The 20,354-nt window shown below is 40.1% G+C and overlaps 1 protein-coding gene across 2 annotated transcripts in view; it reads left to right on the top strand.

Moving 5' to 3' along the window:
• The window catches only part of FGD4 (FYVE, RhoGEF and PH domain containing 4), a 222,916-nt gene that overhangs the window by 54,257 nt on the left and 148,305 nt on the right, over nucleotides 1-20,354 (top strand). Inside the window, exon 1 of one of the 2 annotated variants that reach the window (XM_032778926.2) lies at nucleotides 13,944-14,016. The exons of the other annotated variant lie outside the window; for it this stretch is intronic. Coding sequence (XP_032634817.1) covers nucleotides 13,998-14,016 — 19 coding nt within the window. The 5' untranslated portion in view covers nucleotides 13,944-13,997. Of the gene's footprint in view, nucleotides 1-13,943; nucleotides 14,017-20,354 lie in introns of those variants that run through there. 2 annotated transcript variants of the gene reach the window in all.

The raw sequence follows: 20,354 nt of genomic DNA, 5'->3' as shown, positions 1-20,354 counted from the left end.
GCCATATGCATAGGCTGAATTTCTGCAATAAATTCCTAAAAGGCAACTTACATTTTTTGTGTGTGTGTGAAATCTAATAAACAACTATATTTTATAGGAAATAACTCGTCATGTACTCTTGCAGTTTAGTCTCAAATATAGATTTGACTTACTGTAGTCCTAAAATGGTACCGTAGCCACCACCTGTTACCAACTCTTCTTTCTTATTATTCACAGTGGGCTGTCCTGTTCTCATTTATGTCCATGCGGAGCCTGGCTGTTTACTTCAACAGGTGTTCTGTTAGGCTGTACAAGAGTTGTAGTATGTCTACACTTAAAATGCTACAGTGGGACAGCTGTATCACTGCAGCACTTGTGTAGACATGACCTATGCCACCAGGAGGGATTCTCCTGTCAGTATAGGGAATCCACCTCCCTGAGAGGCAGTAGGTACGTTGACAAAAGGATTCTTCAATAAACTTAGTACTGTCTGTACCAGGGTTTAGATTGGTATATCAGTGTCTGTCAGAGGGGTGGATATTTCACACCCCTGAGTGATATAGGGAAGACAACTTAATTTTCTTGTGTAGACCAGGCACAGGCCTGTGCTAGACTCCTTTGTTAAAATTTCCCACAGTTGCCGTTACTAGTGCAGCTCCAATGGTGATATCAATGGAGAGAACTCCAGTTGATAGGCGCTGGTAGATGCTAATTTGTGAGGGGTTAGATGACACACTAGTTTAAACATCAGCTGCCAGTGTACATTAGAACTTTCTAATATGATTATCATCAGCAAACTATTGCTAACAACTTGAAACTTTTGAACTATTTATAGGGATATGTCTGGCAGTTGGATGTAACTGCAGTAATGTAAAGATTTTTTTTCCACTAACCTTTTTGTCTTTTAGCAGCAAAGACATTGAGTCATATCTGCTTGTTTTACTTGTTTAAATATCTCCAGTGACTTCTGTTTGATTTCAATTGGAATCCTTCCTTGAACAAGAAGAATGACTGTGAGCCTTTTATGTGTTTGCTGCCTGATGCAAAAGCTTTTCAAAGTATGCACAATAAATAACTGTAAATAGTCTGACTTGTGTTTTCAGTTTGTGGTAGGACTTTCAAGATGCTGCAGGAGTGAAGTTGGATGCATGGGCTGATGTTTAGAGAGTCCGTGGTATGTGTATTATTGGAGCCTCCAGATTCATGCTTGTGGAACACTCTGCTTTTTTTGTTAATCTCTGTGAAAAGTAACTATTGAACTCCAAGAGGAATATTTCAAAGATCCAGTAGGCCAGTGCGAGTATTTTTGCACATTATGGAAACATCAAGCTTTTTATGTTCAGGGCAGATAATATTTGAATCACTTAGAAACAATATTGGTCTTCCTACCATGCTAATTGCCTGCCTAGAGAGTAACAGTTGATTTACTACTGTTTTTGCAATAAATGAGTCTGATTTTGTTAGGGAAATTTTAAAAAGTGCCATCTTTATGGGAGTTTCCAACTTTGCTCAATAGGAATGGGTAGTTTGGGGATAAAGTGGTACGAACTGAAAGGTATCAGTTGATACCAAATTACATCTGTTTTATTATAGTTTTTATTTTTATATATAATATATAGTTATTTTAAACACTGAGATCTAAACTTGGGATGACTTTCAACCAGATGCCTTGTCCTTAATGAAGAGGGAATTCAACCCCTGTCCTTTCTTTGCAAGCTCGCTTCTGAAAATCCCCTGTCATTTTTTCCAGTGTAGTTTTAGAATAGTTGACCCTTTAAATTTGGCAGAGACAAGTAACTTCAAGCTTAAAGTGGTAATCTGGCAACTGGCAGCTGCCTTCTGCATCTTCCCTCTTCCAACTGCTGCTGGTGAGTTACCCTATTACGTTTTCCTATTCTCTTATTATTTAGGCGATGACATGCATGCTCTCTTCCTCAGTCAAGAGGAAACAAACTTCCTCAATCCTTTTTTTTCTTCCATCCCACAGTAGGATATAAATTTTGTAACTTCTTTTTTTTTTTTTTTTTTTTCGAGGGGAGGCAGCCATATTACTGTATTCTGATATGGCTAGTGTTCTAAATACCACCTAGGACATGTGTATGTTCGTCTCTTCCTTTATACCTATATGGTTCCCATCACTGCAGCATCTGAGTAACTCACAAGGACAGGTTCCTTAATAATTGTAACACCTCTATGTGACAGGGAATCATTATCCCCATTTTACAGATTTGGAAATGGGACACACAAAACTAAGTGGAAGTCTGTGGTACAGCCAGGAGTTGAACACAGGCCTCCTGATTAGCAGTCTAATGGCTTAACTGCAAGACAACCATCATTATCTTTCATGCAGTTAACCTAGGTTAAATCTTCATCCTAGGAAATAAGTCCTTCAATAGCTCATTTAATAGTTTGGCATTTCCATTCTATTGTGCAATATCTTTGCTCTCTTGGGAAGACTTTTTTCTACTTTTTTTTTTTTATACAAGGAAAAGAGATTCCAGTCCTTAAAATTCTTGCCCTCCTCCTAATTTAAAAGCATCTGCTAGTCCAGATTTTGAGAACCGTTTATTCTGTTATATTAAACAGAAGAACACGACTTTCTTTTCTTTGAAAGGATTGTTGAATTCTGCACTCCACTGAATTTTTTAACTCCTCTTTAGTGAGGTCCATTAATGGAGTAGCAATTTTAGAGACATTGGGGATAAGCCTCCTGAAATACCAAGCTAATTCTATAAAAAAGCCTTTTCTTTGTGGTAGGGACTTGATCGTCTCTGATTTCTTTTCTTTTCTTTTCTTTTGTTTAGGTTTCATGTTTTCCTTGCCCCAAAAGAATTGAATACGCTCTACCCAGACTAATATGTATATGGGTTAATAATTAGACCTGAGGTTAGGGATTTTTGGCGTAGGTGCCCCACTTTTCCTAAATCGTGATCGAGATCACCATGTCAAGGCATGCAGCATGGTATCCTATGAGCTCTTGCAGCAGGTAACTTTTGGAAATTTCCAAACTGGTGTCACAAATGTGGTCTTAAAGTGCAGTGGTGGATCCCAGAGGATTTGCTAGGAACCTTTGCTTAGGTCTAGGGTTGAGGTATGTTTCACCCATGAAACTGGTCCAGCATCTCATCTCCTCTTGATGCTGCCAAATTTAAAGAGAGCATTAGCCACAGCAATCTAACTTCCTTCTTTTTCAGGGTTACCAGTATAGTGAGATGTGGGGAAGTGGTAGACGTGTGGTATGCCTTCTTTTTTTAGCAAGACTTTTTTGACACAGTCTTACATGACATTCTCATAAGGGAACTGTGGTCTAGATGATGTATGATAAGATGGGTGCACAACTGGTTAACATACTGTACTCAGAGTAGTTATCAGTGGTTTGCTATTGAACTGGGAGGCCATATCTATTGGGGTCCCACAGAGTGAGTACTAGATCGAATACGACTCAATTTTTTCATTAATGACTTGGATAATGGAGTAGAGAGTGCACTTATAAAATTTGCAGATGACACCAAGCTGAGAGGACAGCATTAGAATTTAAAACGTTAATACATTGGAGAATTGTTCTGAACTTAAAAAGATGAAGCTTAATAAAGATAAGTGTGAAGTCCTTCATGTAGGAAGGAAAAATTAATGCATAGCTACAAAATGGGGAATAACTGGCTAGATGGTAGTACTGCTGAAAAGAAGCTGGGGGTTATAGTGGATCACAAGTAGAATGAGAGTCAACAATGTGATGGATATGTGAAAAAGGCTGCTATTCTGGGGTGTATTAACGGGAATGTCATATGTAAGACATGAGAGATGATTGTGCTGGTCCACTCGGCATTGATGAGACTTAGAGTATTGTAACCAATTCTGGGTGCCATGCTTTAGAAAAGATGTGGATAAATTAGACAGAGTCCACAGGAGAGCAACAAAAATAAATGAGGAAAGGGTTTTAAAAAAACAAAACAAAACACCTGAGCATATTTAGTTTTCAGAAAGGAAGACTACAGGGAGACATAAGAACAGTCTTCATATGTTATAAAGAAGACAGTGCCTAATTGTTCTCTGTGTCTGCTGAAGGTAGGATAAGAAGTAATTGGCTTAATCTGCACCTAGGGAGATTTAGGTTAAGTATTTGGAACAAAGTGTCTAACTATAAGAGTAGTTAAGTGCTGAAACAGACTTCCAAGGGAGATTGTGGAATTCCTGTGTCTGGAGGTTTTTAAGAACAGGTGGGACAAATACTGTCAGGAATGGTCTAGATTTACAGAGGGGGGCTGGACTTGATGACCTCTTGGTGTCCCTTCCAGCTCTACACTTCTGTGATTAGTTTTTATTTTTTAACAAAAAACAAACAAATCCTAAGCAGAATCTAATTCACTGTGTGATAATGAATCACTAATTACCGTGGAACAGCAGGGGAATATGGAGTGTCAATAAGTTATTTTGAATGTTTTATATTTCTCTACTAGAAGTTCCAAACTTTCAGCTGTATACAAAGGCCTCTGCTTCTGTGAGTTCATGACCATTGTAATTTTCTGTAGCAGGCCACAAAGGAATTCTCCTGCACATTTTTAAAACTATTAAACTTTGATACACTGCCTTCTTTTAAGTCACATTTAGAGGAAAATTTTGTAATATTCTTGATTTTGTAATATTTTTGTATAAAAATTTTGTAATATTCTTGATCTCCCTGCTTTCTTCCCTCTTATTCTCCTCAACAAATAAGAAGAAAAAAATGCTCTTCCCCCACTGCCAAAAAATCAGGAACTAAGGAAGTTAACACACATTTACAAATAGTCTGGTCTTGACCCTCTGACGAGAACAATTCTTCCTCTTTTTGCACTTTTTCCCTCAGTTCTCCCAGAGACGGTCAGACTATTTGTCTAACTTAGCTTGTTAAATCATTAGGGCAGGGATGGCATCTTCTGATTGTACTTGTATTTGTTAAAGGCTTATTAGTATAGAGCAGGGATCGGCAACCTTTGGCATGTGGTCCATCAGGGAAATCTGGCAGGCTGGGACGGTTTGTTTACCTGCAGCATCCACAGGTTCAGCTGATTGGCACTCCCACTATCCCCAGTTCACCGTTCCAGGTCAATGGGGGCTGCGGGAAGCGGTGTAGGCCAAGAGATGTGCTGACCGCCACTTCCTGCAGCCCCCATTGGCTTGGAACGGTGAACTCGGATCCACAGGAGCTCCAATTGCCAAAACCTTTGGATGCTGCAGGTAAACAAATGGTCTCATCCCGCCAATGGATTTCCCTGACAGGCTGTGTGCCGAAGGTTGCTGATCCCTGGTATAGAGCAATGCTACAGGAAAGATTTCTATTACAATAGATTCCAAACTGAGATCAAGCTCCCAGTGAGACTGTGTCCATCCCAAATTGCTTACAAGTAAAATAGGCCAGATGGATGGAGTAGTAGTATCTACATTTTACAGATGGAGAACTGAGGCAGAGAGCGACTTTGGGCAAGTAAAGTCAGGTAGGAAGTGTGTTGAAGAGGTGGGAACTGAACTCAAAGCCCAAGTCCCAATCCTGTACCTTAACCAGAAGAACATCTTTCTTCTCTAGGAATGGTGTTCTCTCACAAGTTACTTGACTTGGGAAACAAAGATATTTCTCTGATTCTATTTCAAGCCCGCAGTTCCCAGTCTCCACTTGGGTGTGTGTGCCTCTCAAGCTGGTGACCATAGACATAATATTTTTTGTTCTTGGATAAAGGTTTTTTTTCTGTATAATTAAGTATTCAGGTGCCAAATGAAATGCAACATGGTAAAATATTGAAATGCACGTACTGAGGCCAACATTTACAAAAGCAGGTATCTTTCAATGGAAGATGCAGGTTCTCACTTCTGAAAATTAGGCCACTGATGTGCCTAAATAGGGATTTAGTTGCCTAACTTTGGCAACAGAGTATTACTGCACAGACCATTTTTATTTCTTACAGTTGTGAAAAAGGTTTTGATTTAAAACAAACAAAAAACCTCGCAATCAGTCATGCTTATTGGTGGAAAAAAAGTCCCTCCGTCACCCACTTCAACAATTTAAATCTCACTGACAAGTGGTCAACAGATTTAGGAGGCAACAACACATAAAACAGGTGTTTGAATTCCATAGAGAATAAATTTTAAAAAAATTTGGAAATGGGCAAAACTTTCTTATTTCTGTGCCATTTGTAGTTGGTATTTTTTTTGATGCAGCGTTCAAAAACTTAGCAGTAACATAGTGGTGAGGAAATCGGAGACCTTTTAGATTGGAATAGATTTTTAGTATTTATTCTCCACATGCAACTTACTTCAAATTAAAGAGTAAGATGGAGTTCTAAACCATAAAATATGTAAAAAGCTGCCAAAAAGGAGAGGAAAATAATGTTTGTACAATAAAATCATGAGTCAGAGTCATGAGTGTATGTGGCTGTGAGCATGGCAACAGGGCCAGCTGTTCCAGAATTTGCTGTAATGGAAAAAAACAGATGACCAAACGGTAGAATTATAATGTCTCTTGCATTGTCCATCCATACCACTCGTCAAGGGACAGGATCAGAGTCTAGGCCTGGCTCTACCTCCATTGCCATAGTAAGAATTGACTAGAAGGATCAGCCTTTCAGGAGCAAGCTGATACCGTTTTGAAATTTTTATCCATTGTAACTTAGAAAACAAAGTCCAAGTAAAATTTAATGAGTAACATTTTCAAAAGCACCTGTTTAGGTAGGCTCCTCTGAAATTTTTGACATGTATGTGTTTAGCTAAATAGAAATTTAAATAGGGAACAACAGGGCCTTTGGCCTGGATTGACATTGAACTTTGTTAGTGAAGGGTTATTGTGCTTTTCTGGCTCCGTAAGCTATTTTCTTGCTTACGTGGCTGTCAAGACCTTATTGAAAAGTTCTTGGTGTTATATTATTGCTGATTGACTTGCTAATTTTTAATGCGCTTCCTTCACATTCTTCTTACTGTACAGTAGTGACTACTGGTGCATGTTCTCTAGGCTTCCAGAATTTCCCCTTCGGCAACCATCTCCCTACAACTAACAGATGATAAATCAAATGTACTTCTTAGTTTAAAAAAAATAATTTAAGTGCTTCAGTTTTTCTGAGCCACCTGTGGTATGGTTGTTCTATTAGGGCACCTACACCACTGCTAGGATGCCACCAGGGCGTGACTGCATGTGGCTGGTAATACACATGGAAGGAGCTTTCTTTAAAATCTCAACTTAAAACCAAAGCAAGCTTCCTAGAGCTAGGTTCTTGTCATTGCTTCAGCTTCAACATGTGGATTCATCTTCTTGCTGCTTTGGTCCAGTGTTAACTAAGCTCCACTTTCTTTCTGAATGCTTGCTGTTGCTTTCCTTCCTCTTCACTTGGCTTTTTCACTTCTAGTTGCCCTATTACAAAGTAGACAATAGGAGTTAAATTTCTGAGCCACTTGTGGTGGATTGGAGGCATTTATATTTGAAATCTTGTGTGTAATCCACTAATACTGTATTCTTACAAGTTCACATTTCTTTTACCTATGGTGGCTCAAGTTGGCATGTAACTAAAATAAATTAAAAATGCTGTTTCCTAAAATGCACTGAATTATGGCTCTTAGCATGTACAGTGTAAGTAGCAGAAACAATTTGACAGTCTTTTGGAGAAAAAGCATTTCTACTGTGAAGACAAAAAGCCAAATAGTACAGAAGTCAAACCTCAGAATTTTACAGGATGGTTTGCAATGTGGTTTATAAGATAAGATAAACCTTAAAAGTGTGTTGTTTTTTCCTTCCTTCAAGAGAAAAACTTGAGCCTGAGAACCTCTGTCAGTTCCCATTTTTTAATTTCCTTCAACCTTATACTATAGACATTGGTAAATTCTGGAAAAATATGGCTGTTTAACATTGTGGAGTTTTTAGTTTTATCAAATATTGCTTTTATTGAAGAGGGAGAAAAGGCAATTGTATTCATCATCTCTAGATATGTAGAGATCCTGGAAGATTTCCCCTCTTCTCCGCCCCCCACCAAAAACCCCAAACAAACAGCCAAGCAACCACTTAGTCTGTCACCTCTTCTAGCCAACATGTGTGAGAGGCTGCTGAAGGAGATAGCAAGGCATTCTGAGTTGTGGTGTCATTGTCCAGGTGATATGCAGCAGCATTTCATTTTCCTCAGGTTGCGTTCATGTTGCCTGACCAACCCTGGGGTGTCGATGAGAACAAATGGTTGAAGTTTCCTCTAGAAAAGATTGAGATTATGTGGACTGGAGGAGAGATGCTGATTAAATAGCAGAGGGGGTTCCAGCCATCAGCATTGAGGAGGTTTCTTCACATTTCACACATTGGGGATGTTTCGAGATCCTGACTGTTCCTGGAAACTCAAGTGGAATCAGTAGCCAGAAATTGTGGCTTACCATTTACATTCATGTGCAAATAAGATGGAGTCTTAGATTTATAAAGGCCTGAAAAGCTTGGGACTTGGATACCTGAGGGGCCAGCTCTGTCCCCATGTTCCACTGTGGCGTTTGAGAGCGCTTTAGTTGCGTCAACAAAATGATTGTGGGCTGGTAGTGTGGTGGTTGCAGTGCAACTAACGCTCGATGGCCCTGTGCCAGCAAGGGAAGCAATTTTTTCAGTCAGTCTGGTATTTAGGGTATGGTGTTGGGCCTGTCTCTTATCAGACTCTAATTGGAAGGGATGTGGGTTTGTTTAGGATGGTATTGATTTTGTTTTGAGCAGGCCTGTTACGTTTTTCTTAATTAAGTCATATAAAATTCAAAAGGAAATTGTTTATATATGTACCTTATTATTTGTATTGCAGCAGCACCTTGGAGTCCCAGTCATGAATCAGAACCCCGTTATGCAAGGTACCCATCAGTTTGCATTAGGTATATTTTATATCATAAAATAAATGAGTACTCTCTCTAGAGTATGTTCTGGAGAAATACTGGCAAATGGAAACTCTTAGGATGTATTCTAACACTGGTGTGAGCTGAGTTCCCCTGCCTTTTACTGGATGGTGTATTGTTTCTATTCTGGTTCACCTGTTGGGCCAAACTCATTTGTTAAAAAATTTTGTTTTGTTAAAGCACCTGACTGGCGGTGCTCCAAGTGCTAAAATGTGATCCATATTTTTTAGTCTTGTCTTTCAATGCTAGAGAACTCTATGCACACTGTTGTAGTAATGTTCCTGTGTCCTTACATGCAAGGCTAAGATCTCCTCCATTCTTGACCTATGTATTGGACCTGTAAAGCTATGTAAATAATTGTATTTAAAAGTAAAACTTATGTAAATATTGAATAACCTAAACCAAATGACTGTCTTGCTCCACAACATATATTTTGAACTCTGCTACGTTTGAGGTTAAATTTTTGCTTATGTTTTTATGAACATTTTGCGTGATGGTGGAGGTCCCTGTTGGTGTCATGAAAGACACTGTATTAAATTCAGCCTGGAAAATGGAGGCCAGAACATTCAAATTTGGGTGCCTTAACTTACTAAACTAAATGTGTCTTACATTTTAAAGATGCTCAGCCCTCTCCATAGGGCTGTGTGTTGGGGACATACATCCTTGTAGGGGGCTGAGGAGGGGGATTAGCAGCTGTATTGAATCATGTGTGACTGAGGTTTGTTTGTTTATTTATTTTAAACAGATGGAGGGATGATATGGTAAAAAAGTAACCAAAATCTTATACAGTTCGATAATGGAAGTGACACAATAAGGGGAGCGGGTAGGAGGAAATTTGAAAGTGGGAAGGGAGTACATTTTTTATGAACACTGCATAAAAAATAGGAGAGAGAGAAGCAGGGTATACTTGCTCCATCTTTCTCTAACTGGTCCCTGGTGTGCAGTCAAGGTATGACCATGAGAATCAGATGAAAATAAAGAGGAAATTAAGTAAAAGGAGTTGACTTGGAAGGACAGCAGAAAGTGCTCTTGAACAGTTACAGCCTAGCAGCTCATTTTAAACCACAGGTGTTGTAGCTGGCAAGTTCTATTAAACACCCAACACATGCTGCCTCAGTGCCTCATTTACAAACCAACTGGGACAAGGGGCAAGACTCTGGTAGCCAGCTTTAATATGAGGCTAAGATTGTTAGTCATCACTATGAAAATCTAACTCAAATGAAGATTGATTGACAATCTTTAAGTATCAAACCTTGAAATACTTCTGCAGTGGGTAGCCAACCTTTTCAGTCCCTCCCCTGCCCCACTTAAATGAGTTTTTTTTGTTGCTTTTTTATTTTGTTTTTTAAGACAGTGGAAAGGACTTTTTCCAATTGATTAAGCAGTTCTTGTAAAAGGAGATTCCAGATGCAAGAACTTCAACAGAGAAGTGGAAAACACATCTGGGTGAAATAAAAAATTATTTCATGCTTACAAATAAAAAGTAGCAATGAAACCAAATGGAAAGAGGACTCTTCAAAAGTAAGTTGAAGGGGAGCTGGAAGAAGAAGACTTAAGAGCCATGGGAATATATAACTGACATCAGCACAGAGAACCTGAAATAGAAAAACAAAGACATTTCTGGTAATCAGTATGTGAAACACTTACCAAGGACTTGCTTGTCTATATAAATGTTAAAGCTACTGTGGCAGACTCGTGTAGAAAAAGTGCCTTGATCAAAGTCAGTTGTGGATTGGTGAAAGGGGATGGTCTTTGGTTAAGGTACTGGACTGGGAACCTGGGTCAGTTAATGGCTGTGTTTCAGGATTCTGTGTGACCTCAGGCAAGTTATTTAATCTCTGCCTCAGTCTTCTCATCTTTAAAATAGAGACAATACTACTTTTATCTCTTTTGCTTACTTAGATTGTAAGATTTTTAGGACAAGGGACTGCTAGTATATAATGTGTAGCACCTAGTACAATTTGGCCCCCATCTTGGCTTGGGCCTACAGTTGCTACCAAAATAAACAACTGCATTGAAGAATAGATCTCGAACTTAGATCTCAAATTCTGTTCTGCCTAGGTTATATCATGTCAGTCATAGTATTTGAGCATCTTAAGACCCAATTAATGTAAATTGGTGCAATGAAAATGGATTAGGGAGGGGAACCAAAAATGGATATTGTCTAACAGTACAACCTTAGTTATTTGAACGTCATGGGTGACCTAAAGTAAGCTTGAATATAAAGTGTACTGTATGTATAATAGATGTTGAAGCGTTATTTTGTTTCAGATAATTGTGGTATAGCACTGATATTGCTCTGTATGCATTTAGATGGAATAACTCCTCCTTGTTTTTGATGTGAGCAATGACTCTAGCAATGGCAGTGATGAAACCAAATTTAACTCAGACAAAAAAGTGTAACAAAAGTGGGGTTTTTTTAGTGATATTTTATTTATTGTGCCAGACACACACACTTGCTCCTTTCATAACACAAAATTACTAGGGTGGGATAAAGAAGAATTTACTGTCCATGCATTAAAAGGCAAAAGGAAGTTATAGGACTAAAATGTTGCTTTAAAAAGGCATTGTGTACTGTTTGTTTAAATATGTGGCATGATGCCTGGAGGAAGGGACTGAAGGAGTGTTCTGGATCAAGATTCTACTGTGAAGGGATGAAAGAAAGCAGTTTTGGAGATAATAGTGTTTTTTGCTTATTCTGACAAATTCCTTGTTGAGTGTTAGAAGTGACTCATTCTTTTATTCTGTACCATTGTCACATGAGATGCTAGCTGGTAGGTGTTGCAGAAAAAACCAGGAATGCTAATAAATGTCATGTAATAGGCATTCTGAGCAAGCAAATTTCTTGGCGAAGGCACAGAAGAATAATTAGACTGTGAATCCATCATTGACTGACTGAGTTCTTTAGATATAGTACATATGCTTGTTTTGGTATGATGCGTACATACGGTAACATGGTCCAACTATGCTTTCAGGGACAACTTTTGTTGATCATGGAGTGAGTTCTTGGATTTCAGGAAAGCCTCATGTTTGTTAGACCAGTAGCCCAACAGGAATCAGCTTAGTGTTCCCAGATTCTCTCGGCTGTCTTGGTTCCTGGTACTTCCTGTTTCTGTCCCTTGAGATGGAGGTAACTATTGGGCATCACCAAATGGAACCACGGCAGTTGGTCTTCCTAGTTCTGTTTATCTGAATGTATAAGCAGTAAGTTCTTGGAGAACTACTTATCAGTAAGTGTGCATTTCTTAGACACAGTGTTTCATAAAATCTGTATACTACTTTTAATCTCTTGGTCTATCTTGGTATTGTCAACCCAACAAAATGATGTTTGGTCCTAAAAATATAATCTTGAAATTGTTTAAAAATCTTGACACTTTAAAAACAGAGCCACAATGTGTTTTTTACTGTTTGATTTTCTGAGGTTTTAATGGGGTCAAGTTTTTCTCCACAACTGAAAAAAATGCATTTTAAATGGAAGCTGAAATTTTCACATCATCACATGGCTCCTGGTATATTATAATTGGTGGAATTGGAGTCAGAGAGTCAGTGTTCCCTGGAATGACTCTTACTGATGGGATACCAGTGGAATAGATAATGCAGGGAATTAGGCAGGAAGCAGCTCAAACATATGGACAGAATAGTGCGAGGGAGTTAATAAACTTTCACTTATTCAACTTGAAGCTCCATTCAGCTTCACACTTTGTGAATGGAAAAACAGAAACTGAGGCTTTGAGAAGAATGGCAAACATTGTGAGAGTTGGCAGCATTCTGTTTGTTGAACTAGTTCCTTACCTATGGCTGTTGCCTGTGTAGGTATACTCATGAAAGGAAATGTTAGTGTCAATGCTTTACAGTCCAGCTTCAAGGAAAGAGGAGGACTGTGTATGAAAGAAGTAGTAAGTTACACTGAGTGTTCACTACAGTATGTTAAGTACAATATACAGCTTGCACACGTGGAAATCTGTTGAGATGGACTTCTCTTTCCTTATGTAACGTTCCTGAACAAATTTTATAAGTTATAGATTTTTAGAGACATCCTATAGAAAGGATAGTCATTTAGAAAAATTTCCTTAGAAACGTGTTGATTTCATCTCCGCATAATTCTATAGGATTATTCTATAAGGGTTTGCTACTTTGATGTGTGGGAAGTCTGTAACCTTGAGGGCATGTTGAGTTTGAAACATGGCTTTGCTGTACGAGCATTTTAGGCCAATGGATCACTAAATCTTTTGAAAACACTGTTGAACAATAGTACAGCTTTAGTAGAATACTTGGCATTCAAAAGAGAAAAAGAATTGGGAAGTCACATCAGTGACTGACTGTATCTGTGTTAGCTTTTTGCAGGAATGAAATACATAATAGAGGATTCAAATATTTAATACTATTGATTTAGTACAAATTACATAAAAATAAGATGCAAGTATGAAACAGTTAAAAATATAAGGCTGTCCTATTTACTAGTCTCAGCTTGTTGCTGAAGGGTAATAATTTAGCTTGAGTAGACACTGCACCTCTTCCTTGGATATAAATTGAATATTTTAAATATAATTTAGAGGACAAACTTTAATCTGAGCCTGCAAATGGAAGTAACCAGAGAATAAGCTAATATCCTAACTCAAGTCATTCAAAGAGCCCAAATTACTTTATAAAGTGAAATACCACTTCTTGTGTATTATATAGTCATTCTTCACGAACAACACTGCATACCAGGTTTTTAAGAAAGGGAAGTATAATCTGCATAGCTGTAATTGGACAGAACTTTTAAGTCACAGAATGTAGTTACCAAGATAAATTTGCCCAGGACACTGAGTTGAACTGGTATGAGATCTGTGAGCATTAAGTGGTATTTGTTTTTGTTTTTTAACAAATCCTTTAAAAGTATGATTTAAAAAAAAAATTATAATTCTGCTCCAGTTCCCAACCCCTGGCTGCTCTTTACTGTGTTTTGAAATTTGTATTGCATATTTCCTGAGTCACGTCAGTGTTAGTAACTATTATGAAATTCAGAACTTCCTATTTTTTTAAAATATGTTTTATAAACCATTTTCTGTGCCCAGTTTATGGGCTAAATCCAAAATGTGTAGAGGCATTAACAGGTAAATCTTTGCGATTAAGGAGAAGTCCAGGTCACATCATTGGTTGGTTGTTTGATGAAAGGCATGGGAGGCTGTAAGTAAGCTATTTTTAATCTAATGCATCTTAAGTATAGTATATTTCCTTGGTATATATTTAGCTAGCTAAATATAACAATCTACCACCATAGTATCTGAGCATCCCCCAAGAATTTGAGATGAGAAATATTTCCTCCTTTCCAGCCTTTAGGAAAGGCTTGATTAATTTATACATCTGATTTGTGTGAGTGAGGGAATTAAAAAATAATTTGAGGGAAATGTTAGTCAAATAGATATGTCCTGTATTTGTTGCTAGACGTGATAAGACCTATATGGTCATTTTTGCCTTTCAGTTTCACATTCTAGGTCCCTCTCCTGTGAGACTTCTGACTTCCATGCACACATGTAGCTGTTGAGGAGGGAGAGTTCATCTCTCAGGTAAATAAAGCCACTCTCCTCTCCCTTGTTGAGGATTTTGAACATCAGGTCAGACACACTGAATTGGACTCTGTGCTCACTGGAGAGTCAGTGGAGTAAGCAGAAGGTTGGTGTGTTGTGCAGGTGTGTCTCTTCATAGCAATGGCAAAATGTTGTAGATATGCTTTGTGCTCAAGTCTTGTATTAAACTGTTTTCTGTCACCAACATTTGAATTTTCTCTTTCTGCTTCTGTTGCCAGTCGATCTGTGTGGATCACGGGGTGGGAAATGGAACTTGGTGTTACCGCCTATATCTGTAATCAGGGTATGGTTGTAGTGCCTAATTTAAGTGGTCTTTTGTTTGGTTCCTTAATAGTGAAGCCTCGTCTGCACTTAAAAACTTTTCCATTATAACTATAATGGCAAACCCTCCTACTGCAGATACAGCTAATACTGGTAAAAAAAAAATAAAAAAATGCTTTTGCTAATATATCTTATAACTGTTCCCCAAACAAAACAAGCTGTATCTGCATAAGCCCCTTTTATGCCAGCATAATTACATTTGCATTGGGGCTTTTGCTGGCATAGCTAAACTATAAAAATAAAAATAAAATATCACATCCTTAATGGAATAGCTAGGCTGGCAATACTTTGTGTATCCCTACCTGGCTTGAGAATATGTGGCATAGCTCGTTGTCAGGTGATGGTGGAACTTACACTATAGTAAGTAAAGTATTTGACAACATAGCAAATTATACAGCTGCATCCATACAGATGGGTAAAAATGCTTTCAGTATTCCTTTGACTGGGATAGTGCTTCAATACTGATGTCAATAGACTATTGACAATGCTGAAAATGTCTGTCTGAAAAATTTGTTTCTTACTAGCAAAATAATATTTCTTCAGTTTATAATGCACTTCATTTTGTTCTGTGCAATCATTGGAAATGCAAGTAATGGTACTCTTATGAATATTTTTTTCATGGTTTCCCCCCCTTCCCCCGTCATCTATACACATGAAAACTACTACAGGTTACTTAATAGGTTAATGGACAAATTATGAAAAATGTAAATTCCTATTTGCCACTTCTGTAAACGTCACCATGCCAATATCTGATTCTTACGGGTTTAATAGAAAGAAAGGTATTGCTGGCTCTCTGGTTCACACTCTGTTGTTGCTGAAATACATATTCGTAATATTGTAAAGCTCCATGTAAACATGTTTTGATATATTCAAATCAGCAGAGAGGGAAACATTCTTTTAAACACAAAAGTAAATAGATTATTTTTAATGACCTTGTATCTTCGATCCTATAGTTTCATAAAACTATTTATAATATCATGGCAGCATCCAGAGACCCCACTCAGGATCCAAGAACCCATTGTGTATTAATTACACCTAGTGCACATAGAGACAGGCACTACTAAAATGTCTTTTTGCAATCAGGTTTCAGAGTAGCAGCTGTGTTAGTCTGTATCTGTAAAAAGAACAGGAGTACTTGTGGCACTTTACAGACTAACAAACGTATTTGAGCATAAGCTTTCGTGGGCTACAGCCCACTTCATCAGATGCGTAGAATGAAACATGTAAGAGGAGTGTGTGTGTGTGTGTGTGTGGCATCTTCTGTGTGCGTACACACACACACACAGAAGGTAGGTGTGTGTGTGTGTGTGTGTGTGTGTGTACACAGAGAAGATGCCATACCAGCTCTAAGAGGCTAATTAATTAAGATGACCTATTATCAGCAGGAAAAAAACTTTTGTAGTGATAATCAAGATGGTCAATTACAGACAGTTAACAAGAGGTGTAAGGATAGTTATCATAAGGAAATAGATTCAAGTAGTGTAATCCAGTTTTGCAATCAGGGAACTATGTGTGCTTCCTTTTTCTATATTAAGATTGCACAGGGGAATGTGGAACCACTCTAGTAACTAAAACTTTGAAGTGAGGGGACAAGATTTTGATTGTGCACTCTTTAAGTGATAACAAGGAGTGTATGTTACTAGAGAGGCAAACAGTATTATACATGGGGGTCTCTGAAAGCTAACACTGTGGTGCTGGAAGACAAGGTGCCATTTTATGCCAGGGCCCCAGGCCTCAGTGAGCACTGACTAATGAATAGCTGGTCTGGCCAATCTGGTTTATCTGTGGATTAGTATAGTTAAAATAGATATAAGAATGTGTCCCGTGTTTAGACTTTATGGAATTGCTTGTAGGATGCTGCATGTATTAATCCTACCTTATAATATCTGTAACCCATAGTATAAAGTTATATTCAGTGTTTGTTTGCACTGTAAACTTCTGGAACTGTGTAATTTACCAAACAGAAGAAGCATTAAAGTGAAGTGCTCGTCCAACACACAAGATAGGGTGACCAGACAGCAAGTGTGAAAAATCAAGACGGGATGAGGGGTAATAGGAGCCTACATAAGAAAGACCCTAAAATCGGGACATCTGGTCACCCTAACCCAAGATGACCCATTGAAGGCAAATGAGGCATTATGTAGCATCAAAGGAGAGGAAACTTTGTTGATTGTATTTCTCTCTCTCTCTCTCTCTCTCTCTCTCCCTCCCTCCCTCCAGAAGGGGAGGCCTGGGGATGAACTCATCCCATCAGCTTGGCTTCTGGGGTGAAAGGGATAAAAATCCCTGAAAAGGAAACTGCTTCTCTTTATGGTGTCTGGACTCTGAAGGGCAAAGATTTGTAAACACAAGCAAGAGATCCCCTTCCTGCTTGGTATGGCTCAGCCCTAAAGGACGCATACAGCTGCTTATTATAGAAGCTTATATTAGCTTTTTTTTAAGTCTACAACTGTAACTCATTGGTGTATATTTTTCATGTTCTAACTTTGTAAAACTCTCATTTCTTCTGTTCCTTAATACATTTTTAGTTAGTTTATTACAGGATTGGCTACTGGCATGATCATTGGTTTGAGATCTGAGTACAGCTGACATGTAGGAAGTGACTGGTGTTTTGGGACTGGTTGTAACCTAAATATTGTTATGATTTTGGGGGTGAGGTGACCATCTGTCACATAGTCCAGCCTGCCTGGCAAGATAAACTGGAGTGCCCAAGGGGACTGTCTATGATGCCATAGTAAGACTGTTGGAGAGCTTTAGGAGTTCACATTTGTTACTGGTTTGTTCTATAAAAAGATTTCACCATGCAGCTGGTTTGGTGTCTCTGCCTTGCTTTTTGACAGTCTGCCCTGAGGTTGGCACTCATGGTCTTGAGCCACTCCAGACAGCATGACCAACACAAGTTGTGGCCACACACACACACACACACACACACACACACACACACACACACACACACACACACTCTCTCTCTCTCTCTATTTTGAGCATTCATTCATTGGCACAGCTTCTGCTGCTGTTAGCAAAACTTGAGATGTTGTTGTTCTTTTCCCCTTTGCCCTCCCCCTCTCTCTTGCATGCTTGGCATTAGAGTCGACAGCTGTGGTCACAGATAGGGCAGACTCTGTAGTTGCATGATTAAATATCAGGACCTGATTTCCTGGACAACGGTACTGCTAACTAAGCTAGCACCCACTGAAGGAGCTTCAGGCTATAGAGCAGCAAGATGACTTACAAAATAGACATGTGCCAATTTGTCAGAAAATTGCTATGCAAGACTTTCATATTCTGCAGCAGCACAAAAAGACTGCATGCATGAACATCTAACAAAGGCAGTTCTAAGGCCTAGCAACTGGTGGTAAAGAATTACCAGTAGTGCTTTCTGCATCACTTTCCTCCTGTGGCAGTTGGAATTTAAGGTGCATCAAACTGTTCTCTTGATACAGTGTTTGCCATCTGTTTAGTTGATGTTATATGGTCTTTTTGACTAATACATTAGCCACCTGTACCGGGGTAAAGAGAGGATGCTGAGTAATGTTACATATACTCTAATATACTCCCCTGAGGCTGAGGTGCAGGCTATCTCTCTGTTGAAACACAGGCCAGAGCTCTGTCTCTTCAGGACTTAAGATATTATACAGAGTTAGGCCATTGTATGACAGTCTTTCAGGTTTAATGAACACAGATTTAATATATATAAACATGCGCAACTAGCACTGGAAATACTTATAAATAATTTTGTTTTTATGGGGTGGTAACTATATTGGTGGTTTTTCCACATAGGATTCACCATTCTGTTGTAGTTAAATAATTCTTATTTGGGATGTACTTTAGTACAGTGATTTTTTCAAGCTCTTTTTCTGGGGAGCCAGTTGAAAATTGTTGATGCCAACAACTCAGTGGAGCTGGGGATGAGGTCAGGGCTGGGGTCAGGGGGTTGCGGTCAGGACTCTGGGGTGGGGCTGGGAATGAGAGGTTTGGGGTACAGAAAGGGGTTCCAGGTTTGGGGGGAGCTCAGGGCTGGGGCAGAGGATTGGGGCACAGGGTTGGGGTGCGGACTTACCTCTGGTGGCTCCCAGTCAGTGATGCAGCTGGGGTCAGAGGCTGGCTTCCCACCTGTCCTGGCACCGTGTACTGCGCTGCACTCCAGTGCAGAGTCAGTGCTCAGGGTGGGGGCAGCACGCAGAGCCCCGTGGTACCCCTGCCTAGAAGCTAGACCTGCTGCTGGCCGCTTCTGAGGTGTAGTGTGGTATCAGAGCTGGTAGGCACTAGCCTGACTTAGCTGGGCAGCACCCCCAATGGGACTTTTAACGTCCTGGTCAGCAGAGCTGACCAGAGCGACCCAGTGCCTGACATGTCGTAACCCAGTACTGGGTTGTGACCCAAACTTTGAAAAATGCTGCCTTAGTACATACACCTATACATTCCCTCTGTTCTTCTTAAGGTGATGACTACACAGTCTCTCTACAGCAGAGTCACCAACTGGTAGATCACGATGGACTGGTCAATCCTAGAGCCTCTGATAGTCGTGATCTTTGGCCACTAACAGTCCAGTGGCGCAACGGGGTTAAGGCAGGCTCCCTGCCTGCCCTGGCCCCATGCCGCTCCTGGACATGGAAGTGGCCGGCATATCCTGGTGGCGGCTTGGCCCTGGGGGACAGGGAGGGCAGGGGATCTCTGCACTGCTCCTGTTTGCAGGCACTGCCTCTGCAGCTCCCATTGGCCGGGAACGGGGAATTGAGGTCAAAGGGAGCTGTGGGGGTGTGCTTACAGAGAGGGGTAGCATATGGAGCGACATGCTCCCACCCCCAAGGGGCTGCAGGGACATGCCAAGTGCTTCCAGGAGCAGCGTGGTTCTGGGGCAGGCAGGGAGCCTGCCTTAGCCCCACTGTGCTGCTGACCAGGAGCCACCCAAAGTAAGCACCACCCACGCCTCAGCCCTGAGCCCCTTCCTACACCAGCACTGGGCCCACAACCCCTCCTGCACCCCAGCCTGGAGCCCCCTCCAGGAGCTTGCACCCCTCATTCCCTCCTACACCCTATTTCCTCCCCCATGTTCAGTTTGGAGCCCCCTCCCACATACAAAAACCATTCGGCCCCAGCCCAGAGCCTGCTCCTGAACCCCAACCTCCTGCCCCAGCCCAGTGAAAGCGAGTGAGGGTGGGGGAGAGCGGGTGACGGAAGGAGGATGAAGTGAGCAGGCTGGGGTAAATCCTGGGTTGCATTTAAATTCAAAAAGTGATCTTGTGTGTAAAAAGATTGGAGACCACGGCGTGGCATATAAGTGTGTGTGATTTGAGCTCCTTAGAGCCAGAGAAGAATGGCAGCCCCACAGTTCTCATCCACACTTTTCACCCTCCTCAGCAAAAGACTCAAAATCCTCAAGGACAGCAGCAACTCCTGTGCGTTAATCAGTTCTTACCAATCTCCTCAGCTTTCAGTGAGTTAAGGGAACTTTAGCCATTATCTGAGGTGGCACAGGCACTGGGAGTTGGAGTGGAAGGATGGTCTAGTGATTAGGGCACTAGGCTAAGACTTGGGAGATCTGAGTGCAGTTACCTGCTCTGTCGTAGACTTCTGTGGGAACTTGGGCAAGTCATTTAGCCTCTTGGTGCCTCA

The sequence above is a fragment of the Chelonoidis abingdonii genome, chromosome 1, assembly GCF_003597395.2.
Source record: "Chelonoidis abingdonii isolate Lonesome George chromosome 1, CheloAbing_2.0, whole genome shotgun sequence".
Taxonomy (NCBI): domain Eukaryota; kingdom Metazoa; phylum Chordata; order Testudines; family Testudinidae; genus Chelonoidis; species Chelonoidis abingdonii.
This window is presented reverse-complemented; position numbering and strand designations above follow the sequence as displayed.